Here is a 24,733-nt window from a genome sequence, read left to right as displayed (position 1 = left end):
TTGCCCAGGAAATGGACACCATAACTACTGTGTCTATTTGGATTCTTTTCCCGCACCTTGGGCCATTCCTTTGGTCTAGTGCAGCATTGAGTAGGCTTGCTAGCAAAATTGGTAAGCCGTTGTTTGCATATCTCACCACCACCTGTAAAGCTAAGCTATCTTTTGCCAGAGGGATGGTGGAGGTGGATATCTCCAAATCCCTGCCTGAGGAGTCTATTTTTCTACACCCTATCATGATCTTATCTCTCAGAAGATCATCTATGAATGGATGCCTTACTACTGTGAGGGGTGCAAAAAACTTGGACATACTAAGGATTTTTGCAGACTGAACAAGCCTAAGGCAAAGCCAACACAGGTCTACCAGCCTGTTGTCACTCCTACTAATCCACCCTCCTCAGTTGTTGCAGCCTTTGAATACTCTGAGCTAGGCCCAACTCCTTCTGTGCAAGGTGTGCTGAGTAGTTCTACTGGGATTGGGAAGAACTCAGAATGCGTACAGCTAGGTTCTTCCCCCTCTCAGGGCTCTGACTTGCCTCCTCACCAGAATGTAGAGGGTTCATAATGCCAGAAGCTTGGGTCAAATACAGCTGGTGGTAGGATGGAAATTCATGGGGTGAAGTGCATTATAAGGGCAAAACAAGTTCAGGCACTTTGGCCTCTTCTACTACTTCTGGAATCCTATCTGAGTTCCCTGGTGTGGAGGTCATACTTCTGCCAGCTGACATGGTTATTTCCAATGAGGAGGGGAAACCTCCTGATCCTCCTAACTCTCTATGAAAATCTCCACCTGGAACATTAGGGGGTTTAATGACCCCCTAAAGCACCAAGGGGTTAGGACCTTCTTGGGTAAATATAAGCTGGATCTCTTTGGGTTATTAGAAACTCATGTCAAGGAACATAATGCTAGTACTATTATTTAGAAATTTACTAGATATAAGGTAATAACTAACTATCAGGCTCATTATAATGGACGTATTTGGGTGTTCTGGAATCCCAGAACTATCACTATAAATGCTACAATAATTACTGCGTAGTTTGTTCATTGTGAGCTCACTCATAATGCTACAAATCAAAAGCTAGATATTACTATTGTCTATGGCTATAATACTGCTAAGGATAGGGAAGACCTCTGGCTCAATTTGCTTGGTCTTGCAAATAAAACTGAGAACTGGGCTATCCTTGGAGATTTCAACATTGTGAGAGTTCTGAAAAGATTGGGCCTAACCCACCAAAACTTTCAGAGATTCATGACTTTAATGACTGTATCAGAGGGTGTCAACTTGATGACTTGGCTGCTAATGGTTGTGAATTTACTTGGACTAATAAGCATACTGATGGTACTAGGGTATGGTCCAGATTAGATAGAGTGTTGGTCAACTCTAATTGGCTCCTCACTTTTCCTGGTTCCACTGTTACTGTGCTTCTTCCTGGACTCTCAGATCATTCTCCTCCTCTCTTAAATGTGTTTGAGGAACAAGCTTGTGTAAGGCAATTTCATTTTTTAAACTGCTGGTCTACTAACCCACATTATATGGATCTGGTACGGTCTGGTTGGGACACTCAGTTCAAGGGTTCTCTCCAATTTTAGTTTTTCAAAAAGCTTTCTGTTGTTAAACAGAAGCTCGCTCAGCTTCATAAGACTTACTACACTGGCCTCTCTCTTAGGGTTAGAGAAGCTGAGGATAACCTTCGGATATGTCAACAAAATCTGAGTCTTACTCCTACTGACTCTCATCTAATTGTTGAGGAAGCTGCTCTGCTTACCACCTATAAATCCCTCCAAAAAGCAGAACTGGAAATGTTGCATCAGAAAGCTAAAGTTCATAGCATTAACCTGAATGACTGCTCTTCTGCCTTTTTCTATGCAAAAATTGCCACTAGGAAGCAACAAAGTATAGTGGGTCAGATCTGCAATCACCATGGAGACCTGATAACGGGTGTTAATAATGTTAATATTGCTTTTGTTGATTACTATACTGAACTACTGGGCATTAAGCATGCTGTCCAGAAGTTAGATTCTGATCTAATTGCCACAGGACCTTGTCTTCATTCTGATGATCACCCTCTTCTTTGTGCTCCTGTTACTCCCTTGGAAATTAGGACTACTCTTTTCTCCATTGATAATAATAAGAGCCATGGCCATGATGGATTTTCTGTTGGGTTTTTCAAGACTGCCTGGTCTATTATAGGTCAGGATTTCACTAATGCTGTCCAATCCTCTTTCAAGACTGGCAAACTTGTGAAACAAGCTAATGTTACAGTGCTTACTCTCATCCCTAAGAAGGATGTGGTTTATTCTGTTAAGGACTTCAGGCCAATTGCCTGTTGCACTGTTCTTTATAAGATAATCAGTAAGATTATGGTTAATAGAATGAAACCCTTATTAAAAAAGATCATTGGTTATGAGCAGGGTGCTTTTGTAGAGGGGAGAAGCATATTTGAGAATATTATGATTTTTCAACCTCTTATCAAAGGTTATAGCCAAGCTACATGCTCTCCTAGAAGCTTAATCAAAGTGGATATACAAAAAGCGTTTGACTCTGTCCAGTGGGATTTTATTCAAAATATGCTGTGTTGCCTGAACTTCCCTGATCAGTTCATACACTGGATCATGGCTTGTATTGGTAGCACTTGGTTTACTCTAAGAATCAATGGGGGCAATGTGGGTTTCTTCAGGGGTGCATGGGGGCTTAGACAAGGGGACCCCCTATCGCCTTACCTTTTTGTCCTGGGAATGGAGATATTGTCTAGGCATTTGAGACCCATTTGCTCTAAACCTCAAGTGACATATCATCCCAAATGTGCCAGAATCAAACTTAATCATTTGATCTTTGCGGATGATCTCATGATTTTTGTCAGAGGCGATGTTCCTTCTGTCCTTGCAGTAGCTCACACTCTCAGTCTTTTTGGTTTTGTTTCTAGATTAGTGGCCAATGCAGAAAAGACCAATATCTACTTTGGCGGTGTGGCTATGGAGACTAAACTTATGATCAAGAATCTAACTGGCTACTCTGAGGGAACTTTTCCATTTCGATTCCTTGGTCTTCCTCTTCATGATAGTCAACTTAATGTGCAAATGTATAATGCACTACTTTGCAAAATCCAGAAATCAGTGCGTCATTGGACTACAAAACTACTCTCATATGCTGGGAGATTACAGCTCTTGAACTCTGTCCTTTTTGGCCTAGAGAATTATTGGTGCAGCACTTTGCTTTTGCCTAAATCCCTACTAAAGCTCCTGACCAAATTCTGCAGAAACTATCTTTGGGGAGTTAAGGACGATCAGGCAAAAATGTACATGAAGAGTTGGGCTGCCTGTTGTTGTCCATGGGAGGAAGGTGGTTTCAATATCAAAGAAATCCTCTCTTGGAACAAAGCCAATCTCTGCAAATGGATTTGGTTACTTCTAAACTCTACTGAATCCATCTAGTCAGTTTGGAATACCAATTATAACTTGAAACTTGATACTATCTGGACTGCAAGAGTAAAACCATATCACTGTGAAAGCTGGAGAGGTATCCTTCATACTCGTGATTTCCTCTTGCAGGTGTTTGGTACTGTAGATGCAGCTGCCCAATCCCTAGCTAGTTGTGTTACTACGTGTGGTAAGTTTCAGATTAGCAAGATGTATGATCTAATTCGTCCTCATCATGCCAAGGTCACATGGGTACCTGTTATTCAGAATCCTAATGTCCTTCCTAAGCATAGATTCATTTGCTCCTTAGCTATTCAGAAGAAACTTCCCACTGTGGACAGCCTAGGAAAGCGAGGTTTCTGTTTGGTTAATAGGTGCGTACTCTGTAAATGTGCTATTGAAACTCACACCCATCTCTTCTTTAAGTGTGATTTCTCTAGTGCTTTATGGAGATGTATTCTGGGATGGATGCGTATTCTTGGTAGAACTACTGATCTTTGGAAGGAGCTTCCTTGGTGCCTTTCTAGATACTCCAGGAAGCATTGGAAAGGAGGCTAGTATCGTTCTTGCCTATCTGCCACTGTTTATACCATTTGGCAAGAACGAAATAACCGAATTTTTGCTGGTAAAGAAACCTCTCTTCTAGTATTGGTGAAGCAGATTCAGTTTCATGTAGGGGTCCGACTTTTGGATCATAATGTAATTACAAACGAGGAGATACTCACTCGTTTGAATTCTATTTAAGACTACTTTGGGACTTTGGTCCTTTCTTGTAAGATCTCATTCCCTTTTTTCTTTTCCTTAATGGATGAATAAAATGAGATGTACTTTCTTGCAAAAAAAAAAAAAAAAGTCATACAATAAAATTACTCCTTAAAAACAATTAGTGTGGAAAATACATGATTTTACCTGGTGTAAACTTATATCTTTTATTAATATTTTTCACCGGTAGTAATACTCTTGGTCAACACAAAAAAAAATTAATACTTTTCACCAACCCTATTTTAATTAATAATAGGTCTCACTTGTGACGATATAACTTGTGACGGGTTAAATATCACCCATATGATAGATAAGACAAAAAGTAAACTGCATGGGAAATCACAAATGTTTTGTCTTTACTTCCACGTGGATTTTATTTGACCCGTCACAAACTTCTAACGGATATCGGCCGTGTGTTTAAATTGATTCATCTATTTATCACTTAAATAAAATAAAAAAATTCACTTCGTGGAGTAGAAAAAAATGAAATTATTAAGCGGGAAAAATAAAGCAACATCATTTCTTTTTGTTAATAGGAATTGCCATATTTTCTTTATTTGGATTGTTTTCTCACTCCTACATTTTGCTCCTTCAGCTCCATTTTTACTCTGGTGAGTTTTCACATTTTTTTTCTCAGTTAATTGCTAGCACAAGAGTAAGATTGCGTACTTCCAAAATCGTCTTACCTCCCAATTTGCGGGAGCCATTGAGTGGGAAACGTTGTTATTGCTGTTGTAATTAATTGGGGTTTATAATTATTTATTTCTTGATTTATTCATTATTTTTTGACTTTTAATGAAACGGGTCAAATTTTGATTCCTCATTCTTTATGCTCAATTACCAAGTTTAATTGGCGTGTAAAAATGGTATTTTGACATTTGACAATATTCCGTTTCTTGGGTTTTGATGGTATTTACATGGAGAGTTGTTTTTGGGTTTTTGTTTCATAAAACATTGTTGTAAATGTGGTCCAAATTTCCATGCTTTCTTCCTCTTTTTACTGCTACTACTATATTCCGTCATCGTAGGGTATTTAACAAATGATTGGGACGGAGGGAGTAGTATATTTTTTCTGGTGTCAAATGAGCTACAAGGGCAGTACAATATCGGGGTTGGGGGGATTCGCACCTGGGACATATTGTCCACTATACCTCCTTTACTACTAGGCTAAGACGTCTTCGGGAGTAGTATAGAGTATATACAACTTTAATTAAACTCCATTGTATATGATTTTGTTGGTAGTTAGTTCATTTATTTAGGTAGATTTGGTTGTTTCTCATGGGATTCTTCAGAATTTTCTCATTGATTATACCTTAATTGTAGTTTAAATGTTTACCTATATAAATAATTAGTGTTAATGCATTGCTGTTAGCTTCCTAAGTCACTTGTTATATTTTAAAAAATTGCCCTGAAAGATGCTTTATGTCCACTAATTTGGTGTTTTTCTTCAACTGATACCCAGATGCTGTTTTTTTTTCCGTTACAGATTTGCCAGTTTCCGCGGTGTATAAACGCCTAAACGGTAAAATGGGTTCTTATTAAAAAATGTTTGTAAAGTTTGAAGCTTTTTCGGTTAATATTAGATTATTAGGGTATTGGTACTTGAAGCTTTAAAGAGCACATTGTAGGTCTTGGTGATATGAATCTTTAATTAAGGATTTAGACTTTAAAATATTGTAAGAAGTAAGGGAAGAAATAATTAAGAAATGGAACAAAGTGGTGGTGGGAGGTTAGAGATTAGTTAGTTGCTTGTGGGTGTGACTAGTTATCAGACTTTTTTAGTGTACTCAGTCTGTTGCCTATGTCTCCTAAGTTCAGTTGATTTGGCGGGGTGTACGGGCTTTGCTGTCGACCAAGGAAACAAATGCTCTTATTTGGTTCTCTTGCAGTACAAGATTACCCTTTTATTTAAGTTACTTAATACCATTTGCTTTGTTATTTAGTTTATCATAATACTGTCTTAGTTTTCTGTAAAGATTCGGTCACGCTGGCTGCATATGCCTTTTCATCATCTTGCGATCTTTCCATATTGTCTTGAATCTTAGAGTGTCTGTTAAATCTAGTTATTTGGTCCCCACTTCCTTTGGGAGTTTAAATGTTCCATTTTCAGGAGGATTTTCTTGGTTATTGTAAATGCTCTATGATTGCGGATGTGTTTGTATGGTTGGCGAATAGTTCAAGGATCCATTAGTTTTTTACCGGGTAGGGCATATATTTGATTGGAAGTGAAGTCAAATCCAGATCTTTTCTGATCAAGATGAAGTTTATGAAGCTTGGGTCAAAGCCAGATACATTTCAAAGTCAAGAAAACAACGTCAGGTAAGAACTTTGAGCTGAACATAATGACATTAGTCTATATAGAATCTAATCTGCTTTCAGTATTAGTATCTCATTCCATCGTTCAGTATATCATACTTCCCCGTACTGCTCATTTGGTTATTCCAGTTGTCTGTTGATCTGTCTAGCATCATCATATGGCTGCCTTTCGGGTAGTTTAATAAAACCGTTAATTAATTAGTTGGTGAAGTATACATGTTCCAAGTTTCCACTTTCCATCTAAAGATGTCACTTGTGGCAAATTCTCTCGATTGAATTCGGGACATCAGCTGATCTTTTAGTGGTAGTGGTGTTCAATGTTGATTTCTTTGTCTTGGATAGGCTTCCAACATTTTCACTTATAGTGAAGATTTCGGGGTTTCTCTTTTTTCTCTTTTTTTTTTTTTGAATCAAAAATATTCAAGTTCTTTAATCTTTAGCTACTCGTCTTTCTCTGAATGAATTTTTCGAGAAAGGGGAAGTTTATCCTCGGATAAGTTAAATTATTTGGTCTCTTTGACACTTTCTAAACGGACTCTAATTTCCTTTCGCTGAATCAACTATCAGTCCATTGGTTTATGTGTTTAATTGTTTTAGTATGCTAGACATTTGATTCAGAGTTGACCAACTTATAAAAAAATCACTTGGTAGGAGCGCCATCAAGCGCTTCTGAGTATAATAAACGGTGCTCTAATTTCCTTGCATTGATCTCTCTCTGTCTAAGAAACATTATTGATTTCAAATGAATTAATGCTGAATTTGACATGTTGTTTCTGAGTGGGGATCCTCTATCCCATTTGATGTCCTAATGTGTGTGCCACTCCAATCACCTTCTAACACATCATCAAATTAATATAATTATTATAATTATTGCAATATTTTATTTTGCAAAAAGTGATGTGTCAAAATGTGAGTGGAGTGGCACACACAATGGGACAGAGGATCTTTACTGGATTTTTCTACAATATTCAAATTGGTTCATAATCATTTAGGCGGAACCGTTCTCTTTTGCTTTTTCTCCAGAAACGGAACTGGAGACCCCTTAATTTACCTAGAACGTTCTGCAAAAATCTGCAATGCTTTTGGTTTTAAAATCTCTAATTACCATCAGGGGTCTACCAGAAAGGACTATCATACAACTTAAACCATTTTACCATTTTTTCCCATCATATGACTGTCATGGAATTAATATTACACGAAGCTGCTGCTCGTTCCACTCACAAGTAGGGGTGATAAAAATAAAGATTGAGAGTTGAAATCAGTTTCCCGAAAACCACTTTAATCTGAAACTTTTATAACAATATAATAGAATTCTTGGCTAAGATGCGTAAATTGATTTGACAAATGGGTGTACCGTGTTTGTGGAGTACAATACTTTGTATCCTCATAGGCCTGGAGTCCCTTGTTTATGCTAGCACCATTATCAGCTCCGCTTGTTGTATGTGTCCCCAAGTTACTTACATTGAATAGCTTCATGCTTTTGAATTTGTGTTGTCTGATTCATTATGTTGAACTTTATCAAACCCAGAATTTACGGCTATGACATAGTGATACACTGATACTTGATGTTATCCTATCTAGATGCAGGCAGCTTTACTTTTTTCTGTTAATATTACTGTTGTCTATTACTTACACAAGTATATGTCATGCTTAGGTATGTGGCCTCCGAGCTTGCTACTGATATCATTGTAAATGTTGGGGAAGTGAAATTTTATCTGCACAAGGTATGCCCGTTGCTATAGTTAAAGATACAAAAATATTTCATAGTAAAAGATGGTTCCGAATGACAGTAAAATATTTGATGGTGGGAGCATTTTTATGGGTTTTCTTTTACTTTCATTATATTTTCTTTTTTGGGACATTCAAACCAATACACTACATTTCCAATTTACGCTAAAAATCACCCACAAAAACACTCCCATATGAGTGTGTGCCTCATTCTTCTCTCCTTTTTTCCTCCTAAAACTTTGGTTTAAAAGTAAACGCGGTGAATTTAAGTGAATGGGCTCAGGGAGGTAATAGACGATTAGACGCTAACAACAATGAACATATACTGACAGTTTGGTCTGGTTTGGTTGACTTCTCAGTTTCCTTTACTCTCCAAGTCTTCCTGCTTGCAAAAGTTGGTTGCGGACACAAACGAACAGAGTCGTGATGAAGTGGTCATTCCTGACATTCCAGGAGGGACTGCTGCTTTCGAGATGTGTGCCAAGTTCTGCTATGGAATGGTCGTTACTTTGAATGCACATAATGTAGTTTCCATACGATGTGCAGCTGAGTATCTCGGGATGCAAGAATCTATGGAGAAAGGCAATCTTGTATACAAGATTGACGTCTTTCTGAATTCTATCATTTTTCGAAGCTGGAAGGACTCTATCATAGTTTTACAGACAACCAAGGCTATGCTTCCATGGTCTGAAGATTTAGAACTGATTAATCACTGCATCGATTCTATTGCTTCTAAAGCGGCCGTTGACCCTGCTGAGGTGGACTGGTCCTACACTTACAACCGTAAAAAGCTTCCCGAGGAAAATGGAATTGATCAAAATCACTATGGTGTTAGGAACTACAAAGTGGTGCCAAAGGATTGGTGGGTTGAGGACTTGTGTGAGATTGAGGCTGATTTGTATAGGAGGGTCTTACAAACTATCAAAAGCAAAGGTGCTATTTGTGATGAAGTGATTGGAGAAGCTTTGAAAGCTTATGCTTATCGACAGTTTCCGGGTTTGGTCAAGGGTGGGACCCAGTCAAGTGACATGACAAATTATCGACTCATCGTTGATACAATCATCTGCCTGCTTCCTGCAGAGAAAGGCTGTGTCTCCTGCAGTTTCTTGCTGAAATTGTTGAAAGCGGCCATTTTGGTGAACTCGGGAGAACCGGCAAAAAAAGAGTTAATTAAGAGAATAGGACACCAGCTAGAGCAGGCAACTGTGAGTGATCTTTTGATAGCAGCACCAGAAGGAGAAGCTTTGAAGTATGATGTTGATATTGTACAGAACATAGTGTATGAGTTTTTGAATCGGCATCGAATTTGTGAGATTGAGACATTGGAGGAAGATGAAGCTCATAAACTAGACCAACCCGGTGGAATATTGTCGGAAGCATCAAAACTTATGGTGGCCAAAATAATTGATGGTTACCTTGCTGCAATCGCGAAAGATCCTAATCTACCTGTGTCAAAGTTTACTGGACTTGCTGAGATGCTTTCTGGTATTTCAAGGCCTGGGCATGATGGTCTATACCGTGCCATTGATATGTACCTCAAGGTAATCAATCTTTTCTTATTGTTCAGTCACAAATTCTAATGTGAGACGTTGTCAGACCGACTCATATAGAAAACCTACGAGATTGCCTAAAAGAGGAAAATGGGGCAAGGATGTTCTATTTTCCACTCATAATTATAAACCAAAAAAAATACTCTCTTTGTCACAATCATTTGTTTACCTTTGATTAAAATACCCCCCACGAAGAATATAAAAGGTGAAAAAATGACTGGAATGGAGGGAGTATCTTTTTGCTGTATTACTACCAACGGTTTCCCAAAAATTTGAGTTATTTGAGTCCGAGTCTTGGTTAACTAGACCTTCTGGTGGTAAATGAGGAAAGCAATTATGAGATTCTATCTTTTAATTTCTGGTCTGCAGCATTTCTGATAATCATGGCTAACAAATGCAGGAGCACCCAGAAACTAGCAAAAGCGAGAGAAAGCGAATATGCCGCCTAATGGACTGCAAGAAGCTGTCAGTAGATGCATGCATGCATGCTGTGCAGAACGAAAGGCTGCCCATGAGGGTGATCGTTCAGGTGCTATTCTTTGAGCAGGTTCGAGCTTCAGCCACATCGGGGACCAGCACACCTGACCTACCAAAAAGCATCCGGGACCTGAACACTGGGTCTCAGCGAAGCTCCCGATCTACCCCTAATGCCGATGAAGACTGGGACGCTGTCGCCACAGTTGAGGAACTGAATGCTCTAAAGAGTGAGCTGGCAGCTCTGAAACTTGAGAGAAAGGCGAGCGAGAAAAGTGTCGAAAAAAGCTCATTTCATAAGACAAAAGGATTGGTAATGACAAAGAAGATATTTTCCAAAATGTGGTCTAACAAGAATGGAAGTTGTGAAACAAGCGGGTCAGATTCGTCGGAAACTCATGATGATGGGAAATCAATGTCTTTCAAAAACAGGAGGAATTCTGTGTCATAGCCTTTGCTTCTGATTTTGATCCTGTTTTAACAAGCTTGTTTAGGTCTGATTATTAGAACAAACATTAGCATGTTCAATACTTGATGTTATTTTCACTTATGAGAAAATGTTGAGCATATACCCTAATTTTGTTTGGATAAACGGAAGGAGCGCGAAACTGCGAGAGGAAAGGGAGAATTTCATTCTTTCAAATACGAGTATTTCGCCGGTAAAGGACCCTGATTAATTAACCAATCAATGCAAATTTTAATCTTTTTTTTTTTCTTTTTTTTTTGTTGGTAACGAAGGAACCCGCAGCCACTACCTTTGGTGCGCATATTTATGTTCTCATTTGATTTTGGTACTCATATTGTATCGAGTTTGTCGAGTGTTAAAAAGAGGACCATGTCGACGGGAAGGAACTGTATAAAAAAGTACTCAGTAATAAAATGAGACCATGATATGCCAAGTAACGAGACTAATTGAATTTTTTTTAATCGCGATGCTACAATTATACCAATTTTAAAGTGGTAAACTGCTTACGTGACGTGATAGATGCTTAGTGAAAAACAAAAATAGAAAACACAACGATTAACTGGAACAACGGAAGTAAAACTAATAGGTAACTCAGAACTTACACTATTTACATCCATCATTGTTTTTCCCTTACAAGAAATGCACAAAATAAACGAAACTGCGCTTACAACGAGGAAGCGACTGCTAACAGAGATATTGCTGTTAAAGAACACGAGACACACCTTAGCAGATCAAAAACATTTGCTATTGAGAAAACCTAAATTATCATCCAAATCCACCTTCACATCTTCGTCACCTCTATACCACCGAAGAAGATGGTTTGTGTGTGTTAGCCTTTGATTTTAAAGAGATCGTTAAAGTCCAAGATTAGTTCTAGAAACCCGCTGATATTGTTGTCAGGCTAATGGTGAGCGGTTAAGCTGTAATATGTGCGTCCTCAAGCTACAATCTTTCACCTGGGTCGGAAATAATTCAGAAAGATGGTAAATAAGATCGTCACTTACCTGGCAAGGTATATTTTCGAGTATATATATTAAGGGATGTAAGCTGTGAAATCAAACCTGCACGGCCGATAGCATGGACAATACTTCTTTGCATTTTTGCAGCGAGTTCCTTTCTTTAGCAGCAACCCTTGAGAGTTCGGTCATCAAAGAATTCACCTCTTCTACCTAGAGATAATGCAATATTCCGACTTTAGCTCAGAAAACATACAATATTACCTAAACAAATGGTTGAGACAGATAAAAAAGGACTAGGTTAACAAACGGGGGAGGAAACGAAAGCATAAATACACCACTATCACAGCTTTAGACGGATAGTGTCCGTCTAAAGTGAGAATTTGTGATCTTTGAATCCCTAAACTGCTTCTTCACCTCACCAATTAGGCAATTATTACCAATCGTTGGTTGGCGCAGTGGTAGCATGGGGCTGCGCTTGGTAGGGAGGTCTGCGGATCGATCCCCCACAACTGCGATTGGGAGGGGTTTAAATACCGTAATCCTTGGACACGCCCCGAAATCCGGATTAGTCGGCCCAATGTGGTTTGGATTACCGGATGGTTTAGACCAAAAAAAAATTAGGCAATTATTTCATATAGCTAGATAATGTAACTCATATTGGCCATATACCCTGTGCACTTGTGTAGGACATAATATGACACTTCGACATTTTAAATTTACGCCACAAACATAAAGAGAATCTAACAAAATAGAAGTGTGGCCAGCGATTTGACACACGCCAGAGTCCTACACTCCTAGACGAGTTTGAATAACATAGATTCATAGTATGACATCATTTTATTTCCTGGGTCCGGCAGGAGATCTTCAGTCAGTAATTTAGCGAAAGCATTCATTCTCTTTGAATAGCATTCTCTGAAAGGAATCTAGATCTGAACAGCACCCTTGGCCCATATTGATTTTATGGCCTAAAGCTAAGGGAACTGCTGGATACGGAATTTGACAATTTTTCAAGGGTAATACTCAGTTCCTATGTTACTTCGACTCTTCATTTCTATGTTCATACTTGTTTCGAACAAGAAAGTACGACACTAAAGGATATGGGTATGGAATCCGTTCTTGAACATTACCCCAATCAACAATTCTTCTCCAACAGCCAAAATAGAGACCCGCGTGACATATATAGAGGAAGAGACTTTGTAATAGATTTAATAATACTTTTAATCCTCATGTCTCATACATAAGTCCATTTTATTTAAAAAACAAACTCAGGATTTTCCAATTTGTAGATAACTTATTGTTCTGAAAACGTAACCCTACACTTGCGTCCTCATTTTAGAACAAAGTCCCCCGTGTTTAAACATTGAGTGTTGCCGAGTTGGACACTTGGATAGTTGGATATGTATCCCTTTCCAACACGGCAACACCCATACCTAGTCTGAGTAACATAGTTCAGACTTCAGATGAAGGGTCTGATGGCGTGAATTAACCTTGTTGACTTAGTACGGGGCTTATTTATGGGACTACACAACTAAAATGATAGGAACTACAAAATAGCCCTTGTGGACATGTTGCATCTTGCATGAACACTACATAAGATGCAGACAGACACGAACTGTAATATCAAATTTAATTCCTAACTCCTTTCAGTTACTATTTGCTGCTTACTGGAATAAGAGCAACAAAATATTGCAAGTACAAAATCAATCTAATTCACAGGGTTCCAAGCCAGAAAACAACATGATAGTTGATGACAAACATCCCCTTCACTTCCAATTTGTGCTAGTTAGACTCGGTTAGAAGCATCGGAAATGAGCCCGTTTCCAATTGTGAGATTTGTGACACTATTTTCTCAAAAAAAAAAAAAAATTTGTTTTTTTCATTTGAAAAAATGACGTGCCTAGGTGTCATACCCATGTTTGGGTGTAGTATCAGACCATGGGTACACGAGATAATACGAAGAGTCGAAGTAAAAATTATTCCAAACTACACTCTTAATGTACTATGCTCTTATTTTATACTCTGTATCATGCTCCCAGGGTTTCTTTAACATGTATTTTACTTAGACAAGTAGACAGTATACTTACAAGTCTATTCAAAATATTTATGATAAAATATATTCGTCAGGGTTCAGATGCTTTTGAAAGTGAACTGACTAGCTATAAGGAGACGAAGAAATTTCTTCATACCTTTGCCAATACAGAACATGTTGAGGACGTCATCGACTGAATCACATCAACAGCAGATCTTACCGCTTCCTTTACACTCTGGACATCAGCCTGTTACAAAAATTAAAATAATGACCGACTGTTTTACAGCTATACATAACCATGCTTCATGGATTTGTATATATTAAATGCAACAACATACAGTTGCTCCTCCAACTACTGGAAGGCGGAGAGTGCTGGCCTTCAAAGATTCAATAGCTCCATGCATAGCGCAAGAGTGTTCTTCGTCTAGTAGGGCCCACTCCTCCAAATATGTTATCTGCCATCGGATAAAAACCAAGGACAGATCAGTTTGGTTTGTTCTAAAGGGACGATACGAGTAAATTGCATTGACACTCCAGACCTCAGACAAAACGAATCCCTAGTTTTTTTTTCTTTTCTTTCCACAACTAAATGTCCGATATCGGTCAAGGCACCAAGGAGATGACACCCATGTATGGGAGTCACCAGGGAGTGACGCCCATATACTATAGGAGAGCGAGGGAAATAAGCACTCAAGCTATCATGAGTTATCTTATTCATAAAGAGAAGAAAAGTAGCTTCTTATAGGATCATATCAACAATTATTAACTGTCTAGCTGCAGGAACGCTAAGAAAGAGAGAAAGAAAGAAGAAATATGTCCACCATATGCTCTACCACTATCAGCACTAAATAGATTAAGCGATCCTGATGGCTGACAGCGGAGCTTATAGCAGAAGCAAGGAAACATTTTTCTTTGCAGAAATACTTCTTTATAGAACCATGTTTAAAATATTATTAGGAAGAGAACTTCAGAAATCAGTTCTCCATGATCTAACCAGAAATATGAGCAGAGCACTAACTCCTATTAGTTGAGATGGAGACCAAAATATGTCCATTCATATATATAGTTTGTCAACCAGAGTCGATCAATACAAACATATGGATGAGAAAGCACTGGGGTATAATCTACCATTGTATATAATGAAAAAAGGAAACTTTGAAAGTAATTAATTGTAATAGAGCAGCAAGCTGCTAAAAGGTAAAATAGAATATAGGTGCACTGTCACTCAAAACTAAAGATGCAATCAAAAATGTTTCATGGAGTAAGACACCAGCGTGGTTAAGATGGGTTCTTACTTGTCCTCGAAGGATAGAAGTCAATTTCATTTTCTGCCTTAGTAGCTGTACTTGTGTTCTTTTAAGTCTGACAGAATCACGTAGAGCAGTTATGGTTATCCATGCGTTCCATAGATTCTTCTGCAAAATCCGAAATAATCTAATCACAAATTTGAGAGATTGCCAAATTATAAACACTGTTAAAATCACATGAAGCAGGTATACATTTCTACACATAACATATGGTATGTCAGCCACGCAATCTAACAGCCTGATGTTATTAAAGAGATTGACAATTTGACAAACAAGCAATCTAGCAGATCCCTTCAAGTCTAGTATGGCCAAACAGCTCCATGCACAAAAAGGAAAAAGAGAGAACCCACCTTATCCAAAAACAGAAAACCCAAACGTGTTGGCTTATAGACAAATCGAACTATATAATTGATTATCTGTTACATATAGATAATTCAGTTTCATCTAAACTTATGCCACGATCAACCCCTGAGAGATTAAATAAAAAATGACTCGATCTATCGGCAGTCATAATGAGTGAAATTTCAGATCGTCATTAAGTTGCACAGTCTCCAAACTAGCAACAGCTTGGTTTCGCCTCCCACTTATAGGACGCCCTTTACAACAGATTTACAGCTAGATATCACAGACTAATCTCCCTTCCATACTCAAATATCAGCTTTGTCATTAAGTTGTGCTCAGTCACCAAACTAGCAACAAGCTTGTTAGATCCTCCGCCTCTTAGTCTCCAACTCATAGGACGCTTGTCTCAAAATGAAGATTCCTAGAATACCCAATATCCGAATAACAAAATAAAATTGGACCATAATGCAGGTATAAGAACTCTATAAGATTCTTAGCACTCCCAAAGTCCCAATGCCTGGCAATGTTTTAAATATCAGTGGCAACACCACACCACAATGGAATTAAAAGGTCTCGAAGGTTACCATGAGCACATTTCACGCAGTATTGTCCGCATTTATAGCATGACCACATTCTCACGCAGTATGATATGCATTTATAGCATGACCACATTTTCACGCAAAATACTCCACATTAATAGCATGACTACCAAGAATAGATCGCGTCAAAAAAATCCAAGAGTAAGTCTCAAAACCAAGATTGACCATGATGGACTAAGTTAACAATATGAGAGCGTAAAAGCCTTTCTCCATTAAAACTTTCACCGCCCCGCCTCCTTATTCCCGTAACAATAAAAGAGAAATCAAACAAAATCTGTAGATGAAGATCAATGTAGAATAAAGTTGCTTAAAAAGCAAACGATAATTCAAAAGTAATGCAAGTTTCATATTCCATGAAAATTCCTTTGAAGTATTCTCGCAGGACCTCACCGCATTAACTCGATTATGAAACTTCTACTTTATAGGATAATAATCTTGATGTAGTTATCCTTCGTACTAAAGTTCAGGAAATTAAATGGTCTCAAGAAGGTAAAATAATTTCATGCTACGACATAATGATGAGCTAAGATTTATACAAACCCTATAATGAAAAGGAATGAGTTGCACCACATATGATGATTCCATATTTTAATTGTTTGCATATGCTATATTCTTCCTCTCTACCTCTTTTTCTACAGCTCGAACTAGTAAAGGGCAAGGATTTGTACATCAGGGGGGTCCTTCTCCTTAGCCTACCTTTTGGGATTTATGGTGGTTGGTAGTTATTTTTCAGCAAGATCATATCTTAGTAATACCGTATATTAGAAAGAGAAAAAGGTCATGTAAAAAGTAGCAGATACAATATAGATAAACATTATTACATTATGTACATATCTGAAGTTTCCCAATTTGCTCCAAAGTCACTCATTAGTCGTAACGGAACTAAGGGTTATTTGGATTTAGAAAGAGGGAAGAGTAGATGATGAAGATGGAGGAGAGGGGGAGGGAGGGAAAAGGAAGGAAGGAAGGAGAAGGGAAATGGGTCAAGATATTTTTTCCTTTAAATATTTCCTATGTTTGTTGCATTTTAATTTATCTTGTCGGAAGAAAGTAGACGGATCCACTCTCCCTCCCTCTAAATTTCTCCAACGCCATTTCGCTTATCAAATATAGAAATTGAGCCCTTTCCTTTCTTTCCCTGACTTTCCCCTCCAAATCCCCCCATTTAAATAAAGGGTAAAGCTTGACGACTACAAAATAATCAAGGGGATAAGCATGAACCAACAGAACAAACTCATAAGATCAAAGGCTTCTCGCAGTCACAGCCATAGACTAAACATTATGCCTATTATTTAAACCATTTCTTAAATCATATAATTGTTGGTAACTGAAAAACAAGATAGAAATCTGTTCCAATCAACATATTTGTTATACTTAGACAACTTCATTTAATTCTTGCTCCTGATGACCCAGAATGCTTTTCAAGGACCTACTTACAAAAGGTGACATCCACTAAACTCAAAACAAATAAAGTTGAATGTAGAAAATTCATTGCAACTATCGCTAACAATCAACTGAATCAAGACGGCAAACTTGTTTGTGGCTTTTTTTTGTGTGCTTTACCCCACATTTCTTCTAAAATTACTAATAAATATCAGACAAACCTATGAAACTAAGCTCTCTTGTGGATCCTATTTATTGTGGTCAACTTTTCAAATATAAACAAAGAAATATTTTTAAAAAAGATATTGATGGTTACGTATTTAGTTTACATATCCACACACTAATTGAATAATCCATTAGTAGGACCATTATTGAATCTAAGAAAAATTGTTAGTAGCAGCAGACACTATCCTCAAAAAAAGAATGCAGAGATAAGGGCATCATACCTCGGCATTTCTCCGTTGCATCGACAAGGCAGTATCTGCTCTAGCATTTACAAACCGCCATTGCAAGTGTCTGTTATAAAGAAGTCTCAAATGGTGGGCATCAACAATTCGGTTCTCCCCTACCTTCCCTCTCCGAACATCAACAGCAAAGCTCAGAACAGATGGCGCGTCCCAAGGACTGCCACACATGGGCCCACCAATGGAATTTCGCACCCGAGACGGACTAAGACCCCTCATAGGTGATGATGCTGAAGGACTGATAAGCTTGCTAGGTGATGCTGACCTAACAGCTCCCCGAATTGGTGATGACATTGTCCTGGGAGATGACATAGGCCCATCACTAAACTTCCTTGACTGGCTCAATTTTGGAGTAGCAAGAAACTTTGACGGACTAGATGACAACCCTAATCCAGGATCCTGCAGGCGCCTCAACCGCATATTAGTCTCCTGCCAGAACCTTGCTGAGTCAACAATTCCCCGGGGCCCACTTCGAACATGGGACCCACCATTCATTTCCCGGGCACCGGAGCTACCCGACGAAACACTGTCTGAATCCGAGGCAGTGAGATCCGAAGGCACTGAAGATTCATTCACTGAATTCACATCAATGGGACCCCTAACCCCATTCAAAACATCACCATTCCTTGAATCAATATTCAATATCCCATCAAAAGATGCCCGTCTACTCTCATCCAACAAAGAATCACGCAATGCCCTAGCCACAACACTAGATCCAAGATACTCATCCTTACTCTCATTGTTAGAACACTCAAAATTCCTCGAAAACATATTAAATTGCCTACTTCTAGCAGGCCATCTCAACTGATCACCAGGCTTAGAACCCGAATTCAACCTCTCAACCTCATCTCCACCACCACCATCCACCTTCCCTCTCAAAGGAGTACTCCTCCGCCTCTCAGGCGTCGCCTTTCTAACACCACCACCACCACCACCACCCTGATTCACAGCCTTAGTCTTACTAACCGGAAGCGAAAAGGTCTCCCCTTGAAAAGACACAGATAAACTCCTAGTAGAAGTGACAAGCAACTTAGTAGCAGAAGACATTTCACCAGCATTAACCACAGGAACCGGCTTTTTCGGCGTAACAGATCGCTTTCTATCAACAGATTGAGACCTCCTAGGGGTTGTTGATTCACTCCTACTTACACCACCACCTCTATTACTAACACTATTCCTTGATGATACTAAAGGGGAAGGGAACCTTCTAGAAGATGATGAAGATGATGATGAAGTTGAAATAGAACTAATTGTATTTGTTGTTGTACTACTAAAACTATTTGAAGAAGAAGGAGAAGACATAGACATATACCTTGAAGGAACTTCCCTTGCTCTAACCCTTCTTTGTTGTTGATGTTGATGTTGATGAACTCCATTTTCTCTTTCAGAAGGCAACAATGGTGGTCTTGAAGCTGAACCCTTTGTTTCAGACAAAACACTAGAAATGGCAGCCACCATTATCATCAAACCCACCAAAAAAAACACAAAAATTACTCTCACATTGTCACATTTACACCATTAAAATCAGAAAAAGCTCAAAACTTTGATGAAATCCCACAAAAATGGAAGATACCCAGATAAAGATTACACTAGATTTACCAATTCCAACACTCAAAACACAAACTTTTAACCAAAATGATACAATTTGGACGAATTACAGTCGTTTTTTGTGAGAAAAACAGCAGAAAAATGGGGATGAAATAGTAGATTTAACAGTAATAACGAGTAAATTAGAAGGGAAAAGGGAGTAATCTGGGTAGAGAAGAGAGAAGGAGAGGAAGAGTGAAGTGAAAAGAGTGGGGTCGGAAGAGAGAGAAGGTGAGAAGGGCATAAAAGGTAAAGAAGAGTGTAAGTGTGTGAAGTGAAGTCATTAGTTGATTAGTTAGTCACTATTATTATTAGTATTTGATTTAGTTTGGGTTTTAGTGAATCTTTGGAGAGACGTTACGTTAATCATAGTTTTAATAAATTTAATTAATAAGTGTGTCAATCAAAACATGTTTTCCATTAAACATCATGCTTTGTGGCCAATTGTGAAATGTGGACTTGTGGGGGTGTGGTATTAGAAAAGTTGGAAAGCTTTCTTTTGTAGTTTGAGGTAGGGTTGTCTGTTGGATTTAAAACCGTGTTTTGAATGTTATATTAAAGTTTATATGGAATAAAGTTGAATTAGTTGTTAAATTAGTGATTTGACGAAGTAGGACAAATTAATGGTTTTGAAATTCCGTTCTTTAAGATTTTAATTACAAACTTCAATTGAACTAGTTGATTTTGCTCGATGAGCGCACTGATTACTGGTAATTTGACACAAACTTTTATGCTTGACCTAATTCATTAGTAAGCTAACGCACCGGTACGAAAACCAATGTTGAAACGAAAATTATCGCCTTTTTTCAATGCTTAGACCATCCCCAAGCAAGGTCACCGACTGGGTCGTGACCTTGTTAGGTCACCTTAATGACATCTTAAATTAGGATTAAGGGGATAATTTTGGTGACCTTGAATTACTCAGGGTCAATTGGTGACCTTGAGTTGAGTTGGTGACCTTGTTGGTGACCCGATAGGTGGTATTCTCTTATTGGCTGAAAACCAAAAAAAGGACAACCATCAAAACAAAGGGAGGTGACCTTTGGTTGAATATGGTGACCCGGTAGGTGACACTCTCTTATTGGCTGTAAAGTGGAAAATGATTGGGTTGGTGACCTAAGTCGTGACCTTTTGCTTGGGAGGGTGAAAGTGGGTCAAGATAATTAAGATGTGATTAAGAGGAAAAATATTGGTGACCCGATTAACTCGACTTTCTGCTTGGGGATGGTCTTAGAGTTTACACGTGAAGGTGTTGCTTGAGACAACTAAATTGCAAAGTAGATTGTGGAAAAAAAAAAAACATTACTTGTAATTAAAGTATTTAAAGTTTTTACTTATATGTGTTCATTGTCCATTGGGCACCTAAGGATTCAAGTTTGACATATTAGAACATAATTCCCTTATTAACTTATTTCACTTTGAGTTATAATGCTAACCACTTATTATATAGGTGGGTAGAGCATAATTTCCCCCAGAGATAATTTACCGGTGATTTTACATCTATAATTTCTCATAAGATTCTTTTATAATAATATCCATATCAGGATTTCTCTGGTGTATTTAATGAACAAATGTTAAATATAAAATTTGTTTTTTCTAAAATTATTTTCTTTCAACCAATTATTAATCTTTCTCTAGTCTCTACTATGTCTATAAGTCTATAACCTTCCAAATGTCTATAGGTCATATCCTTGTCGATGTGCCAACTAATTTTATCAGAAAATACAAAAGCACGAGAATGTGTAAAGAAGTGAAATTATAATAATGCGTTTGTAACAAGGAAAATAAAGCAAATTAAGAAAGCGCTAAAAAGGAAGGATTAAAGGAATAAGACGGCACATCTTAATTAAACAAACTAAACTTATCAAATCAAATTGGTTAAAGCTTAGCTTGCAAATGTCATTATACAACGCCATCCCACCTTATTATATTTCTATTACCATTTCCCACTTTCCCTAATTTACCCTTTTTCCTTATTAAAAGACCCTCATATATTCATGCATTATATTATGTAATTTTAGTAATAAGTCTCCGGAGAGACTACTTGTCTGGTAAAAAAGTCATGAGAGGTGATATTCATGACATGGGTTCGAATTCCGTCAGCAATCAGCATCAAACTCGCCCTCATGCTCCCTTTACAAAAAAAAAAATTTATTGAGAGATTTATTACAATTTGAATTAAAAATGGTATAAAATGTAATACAATAGGTACGTATTAATGTGTACTAATAAAAATGATTACAATATATGATAAAATAAGTACGGTTGTAAAGAAAATATGTACCAAATAAAAGAGTTATCTTAATATACAGAGTACAATCAAGAATAAAAATGGTATGATAATACACGAATGATACAAACAAAGCGATCTCTCAATAACTTATTAAAAGACTGTTTCTCTAAAGTCGGTAGGTTAATATATGGTGATTAAGAACCTAATAAGTTTGTTAGCACTTTAGTTGTAATGTTGCTTTAGTACGTCCCTTCTTGTGAATGAAAGAGGTGACAAACGAGGGCTTATAATATAGTTATAATTTAGATGCAAATAAAGACATTTGACTTTTAATAAAGAAATATAGATATTGTGACTAATCCAACAAGCTCAATATTATATTTTTAAGGTTGTTGTGTGAGGTAACAGTAATTATATTATGAATCGAAGAGGATAATTATTTTCAACTGTAGGGGTGGGGGTATTTGAGAAGAATCCAAAGCATATAATCAATTAATTAATGATATGGGTATAACATATAACGATGATTTTTCAACAATGTTTTGAATAAAATCGTACAATTATTTGTACTTATTGACTATAGAAAAATGAGACATTATTCACTATTGTATCTAATTAATCAAGTAGTTACAAAAGTAAAAAAAAAAAAAACTCTTACAATTTGCTTTATATGATGTTTAAATAATTAAGGATTAATAATTAGTTAATTAGTTGTATTATAATGTCATTGACAAATTATAAGACATGCATGATTGGTGCTATCAAGAACACTAGTATCAAATGAGAGATACTATCTAGTATGTCTATGTATCAGAAATGAAGAATCTATAATATTCGGACTAGAGAGCAAAAAAAAAAATTAGTAACATTTGAATTTAAAGTAAGATAATAAAATTATCGTGTCTAATGTTTGTTTATAATTCTAAGGGTACAGACGATGTTTTAGCTAAATCACAATTCTTACCGTCCTGCTCTTACTAGACCGTTTGCCCTCGTTCGCTCATGGAAGCATGGTAAATATTGTAGGCAAATTAAGTATCCATAAAATTATCTAAGTGATGTTTTTGAGTGTTTAGCAAGTCTATCATTGGAAACTTTTCAAGGTATTTTAGCAGCTAAATATTTAGTAATCTCAAAATTAATTGTGGAATGTGATAATTTACGTGTTATCAACTCAATCTGTAGTATTTGACAATTTGCTTCAGAAATTTCTAGTATTATCAAAGACGTGAAATTAATTAGATCATCAGTTCTTTGATGAAATGATAATTAAACATTGCTTTCATAAAACCAACAAAGTTGCCGACTTTATGGCTACTATTGAATATTCATGTTCAACTCTTTTGAGATGGTTTGAAAGTGCGGTGACTTCAACTTACTTCAATCATTCGAAAGGATGAGATATGTTGGTCATACCTTAGAGGATCAATCTAGTTTTATTACCTTATAAAAAAGGTCTATCGTTGAATTAGGAGCAAAGTAAGACTCTTACTTAATTTCACCTCATTTCAACTCAACTTAATTCAGTTTATCTCTTCTGTCCAGTTTAGTTTAGTTTAACTATTACTCCAACCCCATTCAATTCAGTTCAGCTTCTTTTAGCTGAAAAAAACTAAACCAAACTAGGCACCAACAAATTAAACACAACATGAAATTTGATTTTTTTTTTATAAATTCAGTAATTCAAATCTTAATATGAATTGTTATCTTTAATATACATTATTCTTAATTCTAAATTTTTTTTTAGTTTAAATGGGTGCATTTGTGGCTGGTTGAGAATCATCCTTATTCTAAAATCACTAAAATTATAAGATTTAACATTTTGCCTTGGATCCTTGACCAAATAGTGTTTATGAATTCAATCTCTCTGGTCTCTCTCTTTTATGAGTTGTACCAATTAATTAGCAATAAATTGGATCATAATTACACTCTCATCTATTTCAATAAATGTGTTGTAATCTGAAAAATGAGTGTAAAAGCAAATAGTACTCTCACAATACGAGTATAAATGAATCATGATTGTCACACCTATATATTAGTGGTATTGGTGAAGAATAATCATTTTGCTAAAAAGAACACTATAATTAGTGCATTTAATTAATCAAATCATGTGAAACATTGATGCTTATGTGCAAAGTGCGGTTAACTGAAGCAAACCAAAGCAACCCCAAAAGTAGTATGTAGAGGTTGCATCAACCGCCAATCAAGTGGGGTTGCCTTTCCTACCTCCTTAAGCACAGTTACCGATGTAATTAGTCTATAAGACGGTTTTACACGGATATTATATAAAACGGATATGATTAAAACGGTGTTATACAGATGTTGTATAACGAATACACTTATTGTGTATCATATTCAAATTCAGATGATACGAATTAAGCTCTGTTCTTTTAGACTTAAAGTCATTTTTTAAGTTCAATTGAGCTCCTATAAATTAAGTTTAGTTCAGCTTCTATTAGTTCAGTTCAGAATAGTTTAGATCACTTCATACCCGTTTTTCTATAAGTTCATCCTCTTATAAGTTCAATTCAGCTCCTATAAATTCGAAAAGTAATTAAGTTCTTATAAGTTCAATTTAGTTTAATTCAGCAAAATTAAGGCCCTGTTCTTTTGGACTTAAAGTCACTTAATTTAAGTTCAGTTCAGATCCTATAAGTTGATTCGATTCGATTCGATTCGAGATCCTATAAGTTGATTGATTGATTCGATCCTATAAGTTCGATTCGATTCGAGATCCTATAAGTTCATTTAGTTCGATCTTATAAGTTCGATTCGATCCTATAAGTTGATTCGATTCAATTCGATCCTATAAGTTGATTCGAGATCTTATACCTCACTTAATTTAAGTTCGATTCGAGATCCTATAAGTTGATTCCAGAACCTATAAGTTCGATTCGATTCGATTCTATAAGTTCGATTCATTCGGATCCTATAAGTTCAATTGATTCGATTCGATCCTATAAGTTCGATTTAGTTGATCGATTAGTTTCAATCAAAAGAAATGGCTAAGTCTAAAAAGTCACGGCAAGGAAATTTTTTCTACAAATTTCAATATTATCATTGTTTTGGAAGTGAGTGTCTATTTATCCCTACTAATCCCCTCGTACCGCCAATATTAA

The 24,733-nt window shown here is 36.9% G+C and overlaps 2 protein-coding genes across 3 annotated transcripts; one reads left to right on the top strand and one right to left on the bottom strand.

The window, feature by feature from the left end:
• Positions 1 to 4,646: 4,646 nt before the first annotated feature.
• On the top strand, positions 4,647 to 10,814 carry LOC141592643 (phototropic-responsive NPH3 family protein NPY2). 2 transcript variants are annotated; one of them, XM_074413379.1, is made up of 6 exons: positions 4,647 to 4,788; positions 5,664 to 5,699; positions 6,288 to 6,496; positions 8,148 to 8,217; positions 8,581 to 9,762; positions 10,172 to 10,814. In XM_074413379.1, exons 3-6 carry the CDS (start codon positions 6,435 to 6,437, stop codon positions 10,694 to 10,696), a joined length of 1,839 nt encoding a protein of 612 aa, XP_074269480.1. In that variant the 5' UTR covers positions 4,647 to 4,788; positions 5,664 to 5,699; positions 6,288 to 6,434; the 3' UTR covers positions 10,697 to 10,814. The 2 variants fall into 2 exon arrangements, with proteins under 2 accessions (XP_074269480.1, XP_074269481.1); XM_074413380.1 differs by lacking the exon at positions 5,664 to 5,699.
• Positions 10,815 to 11,266: 452 nt separating this feature from the next.
• Positions 11,267 to 19,652, bottom strand: LOC141592642 (QWRF motif-containing protein 2). The gene is made up of 6 exons (XM_074413378.1): positions 17,777 to 19,652; positions 14,995 to 15,114; positions 14,038 to 14,154; positions 13,857 to 13,946; positions 11,773 to 11,880; positions 11,267 to 11,667 (listed from the first exon to the last, which is right to left on the bottom strand). The coding sequence occupies exons 1-6, from the start codon at positions 19,256 to 19,258 to the stop codon at positions 11,608 to 11,610; spliced, it is 1,977 nt and encodes a 658-aa protein (XP_074269479.1). The 5' UTR covers positions 19,259 to 19,652; the 3' UTR covers positions 11,267 to 11,607.
• Between the last annotated feature and the right edge of the window lie 5,081 nt (positions 19,653 to 24,733).

The sequence above is a fragment of the Silene latifolia genome, chromosome 7 (genome assembly GCF_048544455.1).
Source record: "Silene latifolia isolate original U9 population chromosome 7, ASM4854445v1, whole genome shotgun sequence".
Lineage (NCBI taxonomy): Eukaryota > Viridiplantae > Streptophyta > Magnoliopsida > Caryophyllales > Caryophyllaceae > Silene > Silene latifolia.
This window is presented reverse-complemented; position numbering and strand designations above follow the sequence as displayed.

Bases quoted from the DNA above. Each gene is read 5' to 3' on its own strand.
- LOC141592643 (XM_074413380.1), top strand. From the start codon at position 6,435: ATGAAGTTTATGAAGCTTGGGTCAAAGCCAGATACATTTCAAAGTCAA. The intron at 6,497-8,147 runs GTAAGAACTTTG...TGTCATGCTTAG, and splicing joins AGTCAAGAAAACAACGTCAG to GTATGTGGCCTCCGAGCTTG. The intron at 9,763-10,171 runs GTAATCAATCTT...TAACAAATGCAG, and splicing joins CCATTGATATGTACCTCAAG to GAGCACCCAGAAACTAGCAA.
- LOC141592642 (XM_074413378.1), bottom strand. From the start codon at position 19,258: ATGATAATGGTGGCTGCCATTTCTAGTGTTTTGTCTGAAACAAAGGGT. The intron at 14,155-14,994 runs GTAAGAACCCAT...ATCCGATGGCAG, and splicing joins CTTCTATCCTTCGAGGACAA to ATAACATATTTGGAGGAGTG. The intron at 11,881-13,856 runs GTATGAAGAAAT...CATTATCTCTAG, and splicing joins CATGTTCTGTATTGGCAAAG to GTAGAAGAGGTGAATTCTTT.